This window comes from Mchenga conophoros, linkage group LG3 (assembly GCF_057382185.1).
Source record: "Mchenga conophoros isolate Kocher_MC1m ecotype Shallow Benthic linkage group LG3, M_conophoros_male_GT1.1, whole genome shotgun sequence".
In the NCBI taxonomy this organism is placed as follows: domain Eukaryota; kingdom Metazoa; phylum Chordata; class Actinopteri; order Cichliformes; family Cichlidae; genus Mchenga; species Mchenga conophoros.
The window spans coordinates 55855187-55870422 of NC_140528.1; the positions used below are offsets into that span (position 1 = coordinate 55855187).

The 15236-nt window shown below is 40.6% G+C and overlaps 1 protein-coding gene across 1 annotated transcript; it reads left to right on the forward strand.

Moving 5' to 3' along the window:
- The first annotated feature begins 1169 nt into the window (after positions 1-1169).
- On the forward strand, positions 1170-5949 carry LOC146579580 (GTPase IMAP family member 7-like). The gene is made up of 2 exons (XM_085263577.1): positions 1170-1277; positions 3703-5949. The coding sequence occupies exons 1-2, from the start codon at positions 1262-1264 to the stop codon at positions 4791-4793; spliced, it is 1107 nt and encodes a 368-aa protein (XP_085119703.1). The 5' UTR covers positions 1170-1261; the 3' UTR covers positions 4794-5949.
- The last annotated feature ends 9287 nt before the right edge of the window (positions 5950-15236 follow it).

The following is a 15236-nucleotide window of genomic DNA, read 5'->3' on the forward strand; positions in this document are numbered from 1 at the left end:
TGACACTGTTGGCAAACTTTGTGAACAAACCAATTTGAAGCCCCTGAGATTTTACATGATGACAAGACGAAATATGGTCAACTTTTCAGTCCTCATCTGAAGTGGATGAATATAGGGAAGATTTCTTCTTCACAGTATTTTTGTGGTGAGGTGTAGAAATTGGCAGCAGCTGGTTCACTAAAACATGTCCCTCTAGTGAAAATATTGTTACGGGTTCAAATATTGAGGAGGGATACAGGAGGAATTCAAATCACAACACTGGTCCAGAAGGGTTAGGTCAGACGATGATTTTAATGAACACACGCGTGGAGAGCTGAACACCGTCACACACTCAGCGTCGATCTCTCCCTAACAATACACAAGCAGTTGTTTTATATCATCAGGGTATTATTACGCCCCCTCTTGCGTTAAGCAAATACAATACATGCAGAAGTCAAAACCACAAACGTTCCGTTAACGACTTTGACACAGTTTGAAAGAACATCTTCTTTGCCTCCAAGCCAGGTGCTTCCGGTAGCTCATCTCGCTCTCGCTTCTCCAAAGTTGGGCTTTTCTTAAATAACCCAATATAATCAGCATATAAGCATTTAAGATTATAAATTTAAACTCAACAGTTTAAAGTGGTTATAACTGCACCTGTAATAAAGGTTAATGTGATTATGATAACACCTGTAATACAAATTATAACATAATGCCAACAGCTTCAATAAATACTTTGATGAAATGATGATTGATGCAATGATAAAGATGATGGTTATGAACAGTAGCAGTAAAATAATTTCTTTAATCCTACAACATGTAACTAAGAGGCAGCTCTGCTGTCAGGGATATATAGAGAGGAGCTTGTGTGTGCGGTTTTTATAGACTTTACAAGGAGCTGGTTCCTCTGAGGGGACAGAGTGTGCATGCAGGTGTGTGAAAGCAGCAGCAAGGTCTATATTAAGAACAGGGTTTGTGATATACTGTCAGTGCTCAGAGCTCCACACTTACACAGGTTAAACAACCAGATTAGAGATTAACTCTCCTTTTTTTTCACCAAAACAAAACACACACAAAGTATGAACTCCTCTCTCATAGAAAAGTAACCCAACTTAAATGATATGCAACCAACAACTAACTGTTTCGGTTTCGCTTTCTGCCTCACCTCTCAGCCACGTCCCCACATGTTCAAACACCACAGAGCAATAAACAGGAAAGTGCTGAACAGCAGAACATCAGCAGAGACAGAAAATCACACATCAACTGCCTGTAAAAGAGAGAAATGGCCACTCGTCAAGGTCAGTACATTTAAAAGACTAATCTATAACATCCATTTTATATAAAGGGTAATAATAATAATAATAATAATAATAATAATTTCCTCTCTTCAACTAACAATTCTCTTTCGATGGTTTTCTAAGCACTTTGTACAATTTGATGCCCAACATGAACATCAGCTTTTAAACGCTGTGTAAAAGAAAACTAACGCAGACTTTTAATTTCTTGTTTCTTAAATTAAAACCCAGAGTCAGAATCTAGGAAAAGAAAATTAAAATGTTTTTTTCAGTAAAAGAATTTCTTTTAAATCAATATCATCAACAGCTTCTTGATGACACAAGACGGAGTAAAATACGATTTGAACACTTTTTACAGTTAAACCTGCTGAAAGGAATGAAGTGATGAAGGTGTTTTCTCAGCACTTGTTTTCTTCACTAACAGACATTTAGCACTCTGAACCAGGAAGTTTAGGGCAGCAAACTCCTGTGAAACAGTTCTGTGTCGTTTCATTGCTGCAATAAAGCACGTATATGTCCTCCTTGTGGTTTTTGCAGCTTGTACATGTCTACTTTCGCTTCTCTAATCACCAGCAGTTTAATTTCCACCCACCAAATCTACAATACTTGGTTGGAGACGGTGCCTGGATCTTTAATAGTTGACACAGCGAGAAGGTTTCTGGTTTAAATTCCGGCAGTGATCTTTTTTATGGCTTTTACATGTTCTCCTTGATCCTGAATGGGTTTCCCCCCAGTTACAGCAGCTTCCTCACACATTCCAGACCAGTAGCGGTTTTTGATACGGGCGGTTGCCCGGGGCGGCATCGTGGTGGGGGGCGGCATCACGGGCATCGGCAAAAAAAAAAGAAAAAAAAATTGCTCGTACTCATGCTGCCCCGACATCAGCCAGCGCATATTGGGAATGGCATAGGCACCGATCGGTTTTCTATCGCCCATTTGCTGGGAGTAAGGGCGCCCTCCGTTTGCGAGGTGCGCCTGCAGCACAGGGAGGAGAGGGCGGGGCGGCGGGGGATTCTCTGGCTGGCTGGAGCAGCATCTAATGACCAACTCACAAAATAAAACAAAATAAAAACAAAACAACAAACATGAAAACAGCAGACATTATAATACAGACTTGTAATTTGCACCAATGTTGTTTTCGAAATTCTATAAAGTGAGCGTGAGAGCCCTCGGTGCGCCTGCTCGCTGCTGAAGTCAAAGTAAACTTTATTGTCATCTCCGCTACATACAGTCCAGTATACAGAGAGACGAGACAACGAGGCTCCAGTTAAGTAAACAAACAATAAATATAAGAAGAGTAAGAAAATAAATATACACTTTAGGACAGCAACATCAGAAAGAACACAAGAAGCTGGAGAAATACCAAGGGCTCAGAGAAGAGCTCGAGAGGATGTGGAGGGTGAAGGTAACTAAGGAAATTACAGTTGGTCCAAGAAAATGACAGTAACAGACTGAACTAAATTAAATAATTATATATATTACAAACTTATATATAAAAAAAACACCCAGCACGCCCCTGCGGGCGGTTTATCCTTCAAGCTCGGGTCCTCTACCAGAGGCCTGGGAGCTTGAGGGTCCTGCGCAGTATCTTAGCTGTTCCCAGGACTGCGCTCTTCTGGACAGAGATCTCCGATGTTGTTCCCGGGATCTGCTGGAGCCACTCGCCTAGCTTGGGAGTCACCGCACCTAGTGCTCCGATTACCACGGGGACCACCGTTACCTTCACCCTCCACATCCTCTCGAGCTCTTCTCTGAGCCCTTGGTATTTCTCCAGCTTCTCGTGTTCCTTCTTCCTGATATTGCTGTCATTCGGAACCGCTACATCGATCACTACGGCCGTCTTCTTCTGTTTGTCTACCACCACTATGTCCGGTTGGTTAGCCACCACCATTTTGTCCGTCTGTATCTGGAAGTCCCACAGGATCTTAGCTCGGTCATTCTCCACCACCCTTGGGGGCATCTCCCATTTTGACCTCGGGACTTCCAGGTTATACTCGGCACAGATGTTCCTGTACACTATGCCGGCCACTTGGTTATGGCGTTCCATGTATGCCTTGCCTGCTAGCATCTTGCACCCTGCTGTTATGTGCTGGATTGTCTCTGGGGCATCTTTACACAGCCTGCACCTGGGGTCAGTGTATAACACTGCATAAAAAGAGATTTCTTTTCACCCAAAACAAGTCTTAAATCCTAAAAAATTCATTCTATCTGCTCTCTGAGACATTTATTAAGATTTTGGACGGTGAATTATATTTTCTTATTTTATTTTTTAAGGAAGTCTTTGCTAAACTTTCATTGTAGAAAGTAGAAACATGCATAAACGTATCCTCCTTTATTTTATCTTTAACACGTTACAGTTGTAGGTGGTTGATGAGGATGCCAAATATGGAAAAAAAAATTCAGGAAGTAATTTTTCTCTTATTTGTAGATCCCCTGAGGATTGTCCTGCTGGGAAAAACTGGAAGTGGGAAAAGCAGCTTGGCCAACACCATATTTGGAGAGACACCATATTTGTTTGAGGTAGATCATACTGCAACCTCTGGAACAAGTCAGTGTACAAAAGCTACCAGAGTGGTGAATAGAACATCTGTTACTATAATTGACACTCCTGGTTTCTTTGACAATCGCAGGTCTGAAGAGGGTTTGAGAAATAAGATTGCAAGGTGTGTCGTAGAGTGTTCTCCTGGACCTCACGCTTTTCTTATTTTACTGAAAGTGGAGAGATTCACAGATCATGAGTACGAGGTTATTACCAAAATCATAGAGTCTTTTTCTGAAGAAGCTTTCAGATATGCTGTTCTTGTCTTCACTCGTGGTGACGATCTTCCTGAAGGAATGCAGATTGAAGAGTTTTGCAGGGGCAACAACCGTCTACGTGAGTTGTTAGAGAGATGTGGTGGGCGCTGCCATGTCTTTGATAACAAATACTGGAACATCAACTCACAGCATGAATACAGAAACAACAAGCTGCAGAGGGAAAAGCTGCTCGACACAATACAAGAGATGGTGAGGAACAATGGCAGAGGCTGTTACACAAATGAGATGCTACAAGAAGTGGAGAGGCTAAAACAACAACAGCAAGAGAGCATTAGATCATCATCAGGAGACATGTCACAGGAAGAAATCAGAGAGGAGGCAAAGAACAGAGTCTACAATATTCTCAAGATGGCTGCTGGTGTTACCACAGGGATGCTGTTGGGAGCACTGCTTGGTGTGCCAATAATGATTGCAAAAGTTCTTACAATACTGAAAACAGCATTAAGCCCTGTAGTGGCAGGAGTGGTACAAGCAAAATGTCCAATAACTGGTGTTGGATTGGGTGTGGTTGCAGGCCTTGCTGCTACTGCAGGAGCAATAGGTGGGGGTTGTGTAGGATATCGTGAAGCTGATAAAGCAGATTCAATAAAGGAGGCAGTTATGAACACAGCTGAGGCTCTTGGTGAACTAGCTGTGGAAGCAGTAAGTACTCTCACAAACACTAAAACAAAACGAAGCACACACCTGATTAAAAGAGATTAACATGTTTCTAAGAAACATGTAATACTCTAAACTCATTATCATCATTTTATAGCGTCACATTTGGACAGCATTTATCTGTTCTACTGCTTCATAACTTTGCTTTTCTTAGGCTCCTTACAATGTCTATATAGGTTTAAAGCTTTTTTGTGTTATTCCAGTATTTCTTTATATTTCCTTTTAGACAATCAAAAACAATTGCTTGTTAATTTTATCTCTTAGTTTTTGAAAAATTTGCTGTGATAATCCTCAGTAAAAAAAATTGTCTTACATTGTCCTGCTAGCTATGGTTTAAGATGGTTTCACTCTTCAGTGTCTGCATACAATAAATGTTGAGTGTTGTACTTGAAGCAGATATTTCCAGGTTGGTTTGCAACTTGTATGTACAGTATAACCCTATGTTATTGGGTTATGCTGGGATTTGTTTTCTATTCCTGAATAAATAAAGTTTTGTATTTTTTAAAAATATTCTGTCCTTGGAGTCACTAGTAGAATAATATATTAGTTCCCAGATTTGTTTTTAAAGTTACAGTTAAAATAGTGAAGGGTTTAGAAATACCATTAAGCCCTGTAATGAGAGCAGTTGGGGTAATATTAATTGGTGTTGGATTGAGTGTAGCTGTAGGCATTGCTGCAGGAGCAATAGGTAGAGATTGCATAACATACCAGGAAGCTGATAAAGCAGATTCAATAATGGTGGTGGATAGAAACAAAACACACCCATGATTAAAAGAGATTAACTTGTTTTCTAAGATACATGTAATGCTCTAAACTCATTAGCATCATGTAATTGTGTCACATTTGGACAGCATATTTTTTATTTTTTATTCCTATTTATTCTATTTATCCCCTTTGTATATTTTATTTATATTTGTCTCTGTTTTTATATATATGTGTGTGTGTGTGTATATATATATATATATATATATATATATATATAACAATTCTGTAACTGTAACTTCAGTCGTTGCTGTGCTTTTTTTTGGAAGTCGAATTTCCCAGAGGAACCCACCCGAGGGATTAATAAAGTTCTATCTTATCTTATCTCTTATCTCATATATCTGTTCTACTGCTTGATTAAATAGGTTTAAGATTTTCTGAGTTGTTTTAATATTTTATTTATATTTCGGTCATGGTATTTTTAGTCATACAATTCTTTTTAGCCAATCAAAAATGATTGCTTGTGAATTTTATCTGTTATTTTGTGGCAGATTTGCTGTGATAATCCTTAGTAATACATTTGTAATACATTTGTAATACATTTGCTGGGTGCGGTTTAAATTGGTTTCATTCTTCAGTGTCTGTATACAATAAATTTTGAGTGTTGTACTTTCAGAAGATATTTCCAGGTTGGTTTGTAACTTGTGTGTGTGTGTGTACAATATAGCCCCTTGTCCATTGAGTCTTCCACTGTAGCTATTTATATCCTCAGTGTGACTTCTGTTTATATTGATGGACTTTGTTTTCTGTTGCTGACTAAATGAAGTTTTGCTTTCTGTTTAATAATTCTGTCCTTGTCACTGATACATTAATTAGTACATTAATACATTAGGCATGACTTATTATAAACATTCATAATAGGCATATCAGTTATGTATGATGGCAGAACGTTGTATCTGTGAGGCAACAGTGTTGTGATCAAAACTTTTGGCAGTGGCAAAAACTTCATACATGTGCTTCATCCACGAGACAATTAAAAAAACACATCCAGATGTGCAGAAACAACTTTTTTGAATTGTTCAAAATAGTTATGAACAATAATAAATATTTCATTAGTTTCAAATACTTTTATTGGAGGTTAATGGATGTTCTAAAATAGAGGACATGCAGAGGGTTGGTGTGACAGAGGAGGATGCTAGGGATGCTAGGAGGCAGATGAACTGCTGTGATGACCCCTAAAAGCAGCAGAAAGGCTGCATTTTGCTCAATGCCAAAAGGACATCGTTATTCCACAGCACAAACCAGAGAAAGGAGTGGGTTTCAGAACATCAGGCTTTCTATGTGAAAGCAGCTTAATACATATGTGACCACTCTTTTTTCGTGTGAAATAAGTAAGAACTAGTAACTGGCATAAATGCCACCTTGGCTTGTCTGTGTCCAAAGTAATTTGAACCCAGGACAGCTAACATATGTGGACATATCCAAGTATCCAACTCAGAGGGTGTAACATATACAGGGTGGGCCATTTATATGGATATACCATAAGAAAATGGGAATGGTTGGTGATATTAAAGTCCTGTTTGTGGTACATTAGTATATGTGAGGGGGCAAACGTTTGCTTTTTCAATAGGAAGAGGGCCATGTATAATAATAATAATGTGTTAGACCCCATAGGGAAATAGTTCTTCTGCATTTAACCCATTCACCCAGTGAAGCAGTGGGAAGCCACCAATGCAGCGCCCGGGGAGCAGTGTGTAGGGACGGTACCTTGCTCAGGAGCACCTCGGGGTAGCCATTCAGTGGAGTTGAACCCCCGACCTTCCGATCATGGGGCCACCACTCTACCTACTGAGCTATCCCTGCCCCATACTGAGCTATCCCTGCCCCATACTGAGCTATCCCTGCCCCATACTGAGCTATCCCTGCCCCATACTGAGCTGTGACACATCAAACTTATTGGTAATGTCACAAGAAAAACAATGATGTTCTTGGTTTCAACGTAACTTTATTCTTTCATGAGTTATTTACAAGTTTCTGACCACCTATAAAATGTGTTCAATGTGCTGCCCATTGTGTTGGATTGTCAATGCAACCCTCTTCTCCCACTCTTCACACACTGATAGCAACACCGCAGGTGAAATGCCAGCACAGGCATCCAGTATCCGTGGTTTCAGGTGCTGCACATCTCGTATCTGCACATCTTCACACCATAGACAATTGCCTTCAGATGACCCCAAAGATAAAAGTCTAAGGGGGTCAGATCGGGAGATCTTGGGGGCCATTCAACTGGCCTTGCTGGAAAAACTCAGGGAACGTGCCAGCTTCAGTGCATAAAGAGGGAAACAAATCATCATGTAGCAATTTCAAATATCCAGTGGCCTTGATGTTTCCATTGATGAAGAATGGACCCACTATCATTGTACCCCATATACCACACCAAACTAGAGATGGACCGATCCGATATTACGTATCGGTATCGGTCCGATACTGACCTAAATTACTGGATCGGATATCGGAGAAAAATAAAAAATGTAATCCGATCCATTAAATATCACGAAAGCACCTCACAAAACTTGCAACACGCCGTAACTCGCCTCAGAACGTTAGCACTTGGAGCAGTATGCATCACGTGATAGAGCGGCTGTGGCATGCAGGACCTGTCGGTGGTCTGGATAGCATGTGGAGCTTCGCTAGCAACCTGGCATTTCATCTCCGACAAAGTTATCCCCGAGAGAAGTAAAGCAAGTGTGTAAGTCCATCTCTGAATGTAAAGCATTCCTGCGTTAAGCTTAACGAGCGACTGCCTCTCGCTCTCCCGCTGCTACTTCAATCGTGAAACTGCTTAATGATCAGCTGATCGGCTTTTCTGTCGCGAGTCCGTCTGTCTTGTTTGTTTTTGGCCCACTTTGCACCAGAAAGAGGAAACCAGCGGCTGAACAACAGCAGCACGTTTAAGCTTGATAAGCTGTTGTTAGAATTTATTTAATATTACTTTCTACACCAGGATCTTTTTCTACATAGCTGACGCTGGTAACTGTGCAGGGGCGGATCTAGCAAAGTTTAGCCAGGGGGGCCGTAGGGCATTAACTGGGAAAAGGGGGCACAAAGACATACTTTTCTTTCTTATTCTCATTTAAAATGTCGAGCTTTTAATAAATAATTATTTGACACCCAAAGTTTTAATTTGATGTAAAATGAATAAAGTCAATTACTGTATATAGTGACTATTAAGTCTAATATATACACCCTAGTAAGCTATAGTACTTTTTCCTTTGGGAAGGTACCATCTGTGCAGTCTGCAATTTTGTTGAAGAAAGATGTTGAATCTATTTAATATTTCTTGAAAAATAATTGATTTCTGTGCATTTTTTTTCACACTGCATCAAATTAAGGTTGATTACGTCGATTAAGCATCATGAGGTGGAGCGTGAGGGGTGGTTCCCTATTTTTTATTTTTTTATTTTTGTTGTTGCTGGGAGTTGGAACCCTATTAGTTAGGTTTCTTAATATTTACGCTAAGTACTCTTTAAAATACCAGAATAGTGAGGATGGTGTAGGTTTAAGTTTATTAGATTGATCAGTATTGCTGAACTATGAAATATTTCTTTTGTATACAGGTATAACAGAATAGCTTTAGTGTAGTTGTTGTTTTAAACTTGAGTATGAACTTGCAGACTTGCAAAATGCAGCAAGATATTTTAAAAAACAGTTTTGTTGATTAAAAAACACTATATCGGATTCATATCGGTATCGGCAGATATCCAAATTTATGATATCGGTATCGGTATCGGACATAAAAAAGTGGTATCGTGCCATCTCTACACCAAACCATCACTTTTGTTGTTCCAACAGTCTTGGAGGGATCCATCCAACGTGGGTTAGTGTCAGACCAATAGCGGTGGTTTTGTTTGTTAACTTCATGTTGTGGAAGTTTTCCATTAATTAAAGCCTGCAGACAAGCAGTGAGCGGTAGCTAACATTCTTTAATCAAAACACAAAGAACAGACAACCAAGTTGGTGGAGAGCCTACATGACCTACATGACCATGCTAGTCTCACCTGAGCCTAGCATGGCTCTCAGTTAAATACCTTCTTTAGGAACGAAAGGCAGTACACAGCCGTTTCACACCTTAAGGTTCACACTCCCTTGCTACCTCCCAAAGTCATCAAAGAGACAAAAGATTCTTCCTGTGGAGTTGTCTGCTTCCCTTGTATGAGCTATTACTTTCATTACTGAAGGATTACCAGACCAAACATTCTCCGTGACATTTCAGTATTTTCTGAGTTTTACCTAAATTGAACTCATGTTGGCTACAAACACCTGTTGTTTTGTTTATGTTCACATTTTCCTGCCAAAGCAGGAAATGTGTACTTCCTCTACACCTTAACAAACCCTTTATTTTGTTTATAGTGTACATAAACTCCATCCACCTTTAATAACTTGCTACCAACTGAGATCAAAATAATTCTGAGTTTTAACAGCAGTACTGTAAATTTTATTTATTTATTTATTAACCTTTATTTAACCAGGAAGATCCCATTGAGATTAAAAACCTCTTTTTCAAGGGAGACCTGGCCAAGATAGGCAGCAGCAGATGTCTCACAGTTACAGAAATTACTCAAACACAGGCAGCAACAACACACATGCAACAATAAGTGAAAGAATACAAATAAAATTAAAATAAAATTCAATAAAATTCAAATAAAATAAAAAGTCAGTTAAAATGACAATCAATCTAATTGAAACAGTTGCATGTTATGGACTTGGCCTCAAGGATTCGTAGTTTAGATTTAAAATCACTTAATGAAATGAATTCAGTCATTTTCCATTCCTTCTGCAGTTTGTTCCAGGCCGAGGGTGCTAAATGGACAAAAGCTCTTTTACCAAGTTCAGTTCGGGCAAATGGAACAGAAAGCAACAAGTAACGATGCGGACGAAGAGAATACCGCCCAGCATGTTTCATTACAAGCAGGGAACATAGATAAGAAGGCAGCAACCCAAGTATCGCCTTATATATAAAACTGTATAAATGAGAGTTCCTCCGACTTACCAAAGCAGGCCATCCTACCTGAGAGTATAACTCACAGTGGTGAGTCTGAAATTTACAGTTTTGTTTGTCTGCAAGGATAAAGAGGGTGCAAGAATATGCATGTAAGTCACATTCATCCAAAGTAATTTCAATGAAAGCAGAACTACACACAGAAAATAAAGTCCTTTACGTCTTCTTTAGGCACACTGGATTTAACTCTGGACTGCAGTACTCCCCATCCAAGACTGGAAAACTATGGTGTTGTATGGTGTTGTAACTAGATCTTACAGTCCCTGATAATGCATTGCTTTAAATGGAGAGAATCTTGAGAGATGGCAGCCCAGAAACTTTACCAGCAGCTCACATCGTTTGGTCTTTTACCCAAGCTAATCTGCCATTTTTTCTTCCTTGGTTAGGTTAATTCATCAACTTGCCCAGGTTTCAGTTTATGTTTGTTTTTGTCAAGGACCAAATAAATAGACTGTTGATTGCAAGATGCCACAAAACCGGAAGCTTTTTTTCTTTTCTTTCTCGTGGCTGCTCCTTAACGCTATCCAGTTAGAGGACTGCATTACAGGTGTGTCTAAACATTAAACATCTTAAGTGTGTGGAAAATTATTATGGTATTTATATTATGACTTAATTTTTCCTTTAAAGTAGCTATGTTCCAATGTGCCTTTTTAAAGCATTTTTTTGGCCTTTTAATAGCTTAATTTGCTATTATTCATATAGTCCAACCAATTCATTCCACTTTGTGGTTTTTGGTCATATAGTTAATACTGAAGTTAGCTGGATAAATTTAACATTCATTTTTTACTCATATTGCTTTAACATGTGTGAATTGGTGGGTGCAACTGCTAAAAATTAAACGTTAGCCATTTTGACATGACATTGTAATTGACTAAAGATTTTGCCAGTGACATTACTTAAGTCATTTCTGTATTTATCCACGATTTCATGTTAAAATGTCAGGTGTACAGTTGGTTGTAGTTAGTAATGTAGGTACTGTTTTAAACTACTACCTAAACATTCTGCTAATCTGTTCAACTGCTTTTTATTATGACTGTATTTAAGTTGTTTTTCTTTTCTTTTTTTTCTCCCTCCTACTTAGTATCATGCCCAAACTGAAGAACGGTGTCTGCTTCAGGACAAACAAGATAAAAGTAACACGGAAAACAGTCAATGGCGTAAAATTTTTATATCTACAAATGAAATCCTCGCCTCCCAACTTTTTTTTTTTTTTTTTTTTTTTTTTGGCCTGTCCCGTTTGGCTCTTTTGCCATCAGAATTGTTGTCTAAAGGCAAAGAAAGATGCCCAACAGATTTACTTTACCAAACTGACCATCCCAGCCTTGCCGTAATGGTCCATTTGATTCACCTTTTATTGTTTATTTTATTTTCACTTACTGAATACGGGACAGACTTGACTGGGGGAAAGAAGGGGAGAAAGAAAGAGGGAAAGAGAAACAGCTGAGAAGAGGGACGGGGGGGGGGGGGGGGGGGAAGGGCAAAAGACAAAAACCAACAGAGCGGGCAGAGAAAAAAAAATGCATATATCAATCACCTGGGTCACCTGCTGAGAAAGAAAAAAGAAAACAAGCAGAAGAGAACAAGAGTAATAGAATAAACAACATCACAATGATATATGGGAATATGACAGTAAATACTAAATGTTAAACATTATTGTGCAGCACATAAGATCAACAGAACACAGTGTGCTTTGAGGTAGGAGCCAAAAAGGGTGTAGTTTGTGGGTGTGATCACCCGTGTGTACACCTGTGAGCATGGACGCGCTCGTTTTTTGTTTTTTAAAAGGTTCCTTCATGTAATAATCTGCTAGAGGGTGTGTGTGTGTGTGGGGGGGGGGGGGGGGGGGGGGGGCACAGCCCCGTCCTCCAGGGCATGAAGCAGGTATGGAGGAGATCAAAACTCCAGACATCCAGAGGCCCCCAGAACACAAGAGACCAAGGAAGACCAACAGAGGGGCAGCCGCGCCACTGTCCCAGTAAGAGCTGAGGAGAGTCCCAGATGAGGGCTCACTCAGCAGCCGCGGAGCAGAAGCCAGGGGGAGTTGCAGTGACGCGCCCGTGAGCTCCGCCGGCAGCCAGCCGCGCCTGAGTGACCGAGCCCCAGGCCGAGAGGCCGGGGGCACCCCACCTCCGAAGTGGCCCGAGCGAGCCCCAGGCTCCAGGCCCCGATAAGCGGCCGCCAAGGAGTGAGCCGGTGTGTACCCGGACGCCCATCCCCGGACACAAAGAACCACCAACGCACCGATGTCTGAGGGGGTCCGCCACTGGCAGGGGAAGTGGTGGTAGGGGGAGATAGGCCTCCAAACCTTGGAGGGCCTGAGATGTCCCCAGAGAGGTGGCGCCTGACACCCAACCTGACATATAGACACAGAAATACAGGCACACACAGACACAAACATCCATTCCCACCCTCATGCTCTCATATGCACTTACTCCACACTCAACCAACGTGGAGACAGACATAAAGAGACGCTGTACACACGATCACACTCCCCAAGCGTACTCTACAAACCGGGTCTAGGTGCCCCCGCCCCTGGAGGGGGGAACTGCACCCAGACCCAGGTGGTGTTTCCCTTTTCCCTGCAGTGGGGGAAGGCAGACCGCCCCGACTCCGCAGCAGCAGGAAGGCTCCACACTCCAGACCGCAGTCGGACGGCCAACTCCTCCTCCTAGCCCCCCCGCTCCAGCAGGTCGCAGAGAATGGGGGTGAGAGAAGACTCCAAACCTCCCTCCACCCACTCATTGTAGTGTTGATGCATTTGTGTTCTAAGGTGCAATTAAAACCCAGGAGGGCTTGGAGCTACCTGCCAGAGAGCAGCAGGTAAGCGCATGGTCCCTCCTGCTAGCCCTCAATGTCTACGTGTATTTAAAATTGAGAGGTGGGCAACGATGCCAGGGGTGGGGTGTACACCCTGATGGTACTCGCCTCCCAACTTAAGTCAGACAGATTCACCTGTCCCCACACCAGTCACACCACTGGCTGAGAATATGGATAATGTGACTTGCAACACATTTGGTGAAGAGACAGCATGCAGTAAGGCAACGACAAAAGAACTCAGCCTGTGGGATTCAGTGAAACATCAAATTTTGCAAGTGTCACATAAATTCTCAGCACTATCCAAAAACATTTGCACTATTTGCAAAGAACATGGAGAAATAAACATGTATATTGCAAAACGTGTATTAGGAAAACACACAAAAACTCCACCTCCCAGAGAAGTGGAATGTAAGTAGCTAATTACTACTTATATTCTTAAATGTTTTTTCTTTTAAAATAGTTCATAATTACTCTAAAATAGATATTATCTTTGCTGGAGGTTTTTGTGTGTGTTTTCCCATATTACTTGTCTTTCTACAGGAAACCTACTATGAGAAGGCTTGGCTTGAGTTAGAGCTACATTTACCAGAGGATCACAGTACCCATGCAGTATACACAAGAGAGATAAAAAAAATTTGTGAACACAGATTTGTTCTTAGAGATTTATTACTTAATGCCATACTATTTTGGTATAATTTTAAAATGAAATATATCAGATTAGATAAGATAAGATAAGATAGAACTTTATTAATCCCTCGGGTGGGTTCCTCTGGGAAATTCGATTTCCAAAAAAGCACAGCACCGACAGAAGTTACAGAGTTATACACACACACATATATATAAATACAGAGACAATATAAATAAAATATACGAAGGGGATAAATAGAATAAATAGGAATAAAAATAAAAATACAAGTGAATTGCACATTTCAAGTATTGAGTCTATTGCACCGTTGACTATTTACAAAAGTATTGCACAAAAGGTATTGCACAGTGAGGTGAAGAGGCACTACAGCTTAGTTGTTCCCTCCTTTGTCCTCCTGTTTCCCCTCCCTCTCCCCTCCAGAGAGGAGGTGTTTGTGTTGTGACTCATTCTTTTGGATTCAAGAGATTTTCATAGTTCAGTATTAGTTGGTCTTTACTTTTGTATTTTCTGCATCTAATTTCATTCTGTTAGTCCGTCCTAGTTTCATCTCAGTGTTTTGTGCCTGTGCCTGTGCATTTTACTCCTTGGTCTCACCTAGTTCATCATGTCTCCATGTCTCTATTCTGTCCCAGTGTCAAGTTCACGTGTCTTAGTTTGTATGTGTCTGTCTGTGTGTGTGTACTTCCTTTTTTATTTTGATAGTCTCCCATCTTGTGTGTTTTATATTCAGTTTTGCTTCACCCTGATTCCTCCAGGTTCTGTGTTCCCCATGTGTGTCCACTCTGACCTGATCTCCTCCTGTGTGCTGTTTGTGTCGCCCTCTGTTCTGTCAAGTTATAATTATATTCGTGGAGCTGAAAGTTTTCCTCTCTTTCGTCCACTTTTGTCTCTACGCAATGTTACTCTGCCTTGCCTCTCTCCTTCACTGAACACAACTCCCCCTCCCCCATCGCTTCACCTGCAGGCAACAACAAGATGGACACGGCAGCTATCAAAGAGGAGCTGGTCGGTTAAAAGAAAACATCTGGAAATTACTATTTTAGTGCTGGTAGCGTTAAGCTCGTTAAAATGACGTTAACGCTATAACTGCATTTACGCGGCAAATGTAAACTTTTAGTTTACATTTTGACTGCACAATTGTGAGCTTTTTTTATGCACAAAAACAACATTGTTTTATTTTATTTATGGAGCATTACTATTTAATAAATGCTGATAATTTATTTCTGAGTTGTTTTTTTCATGTACATCTACGCTGGATGTTAAT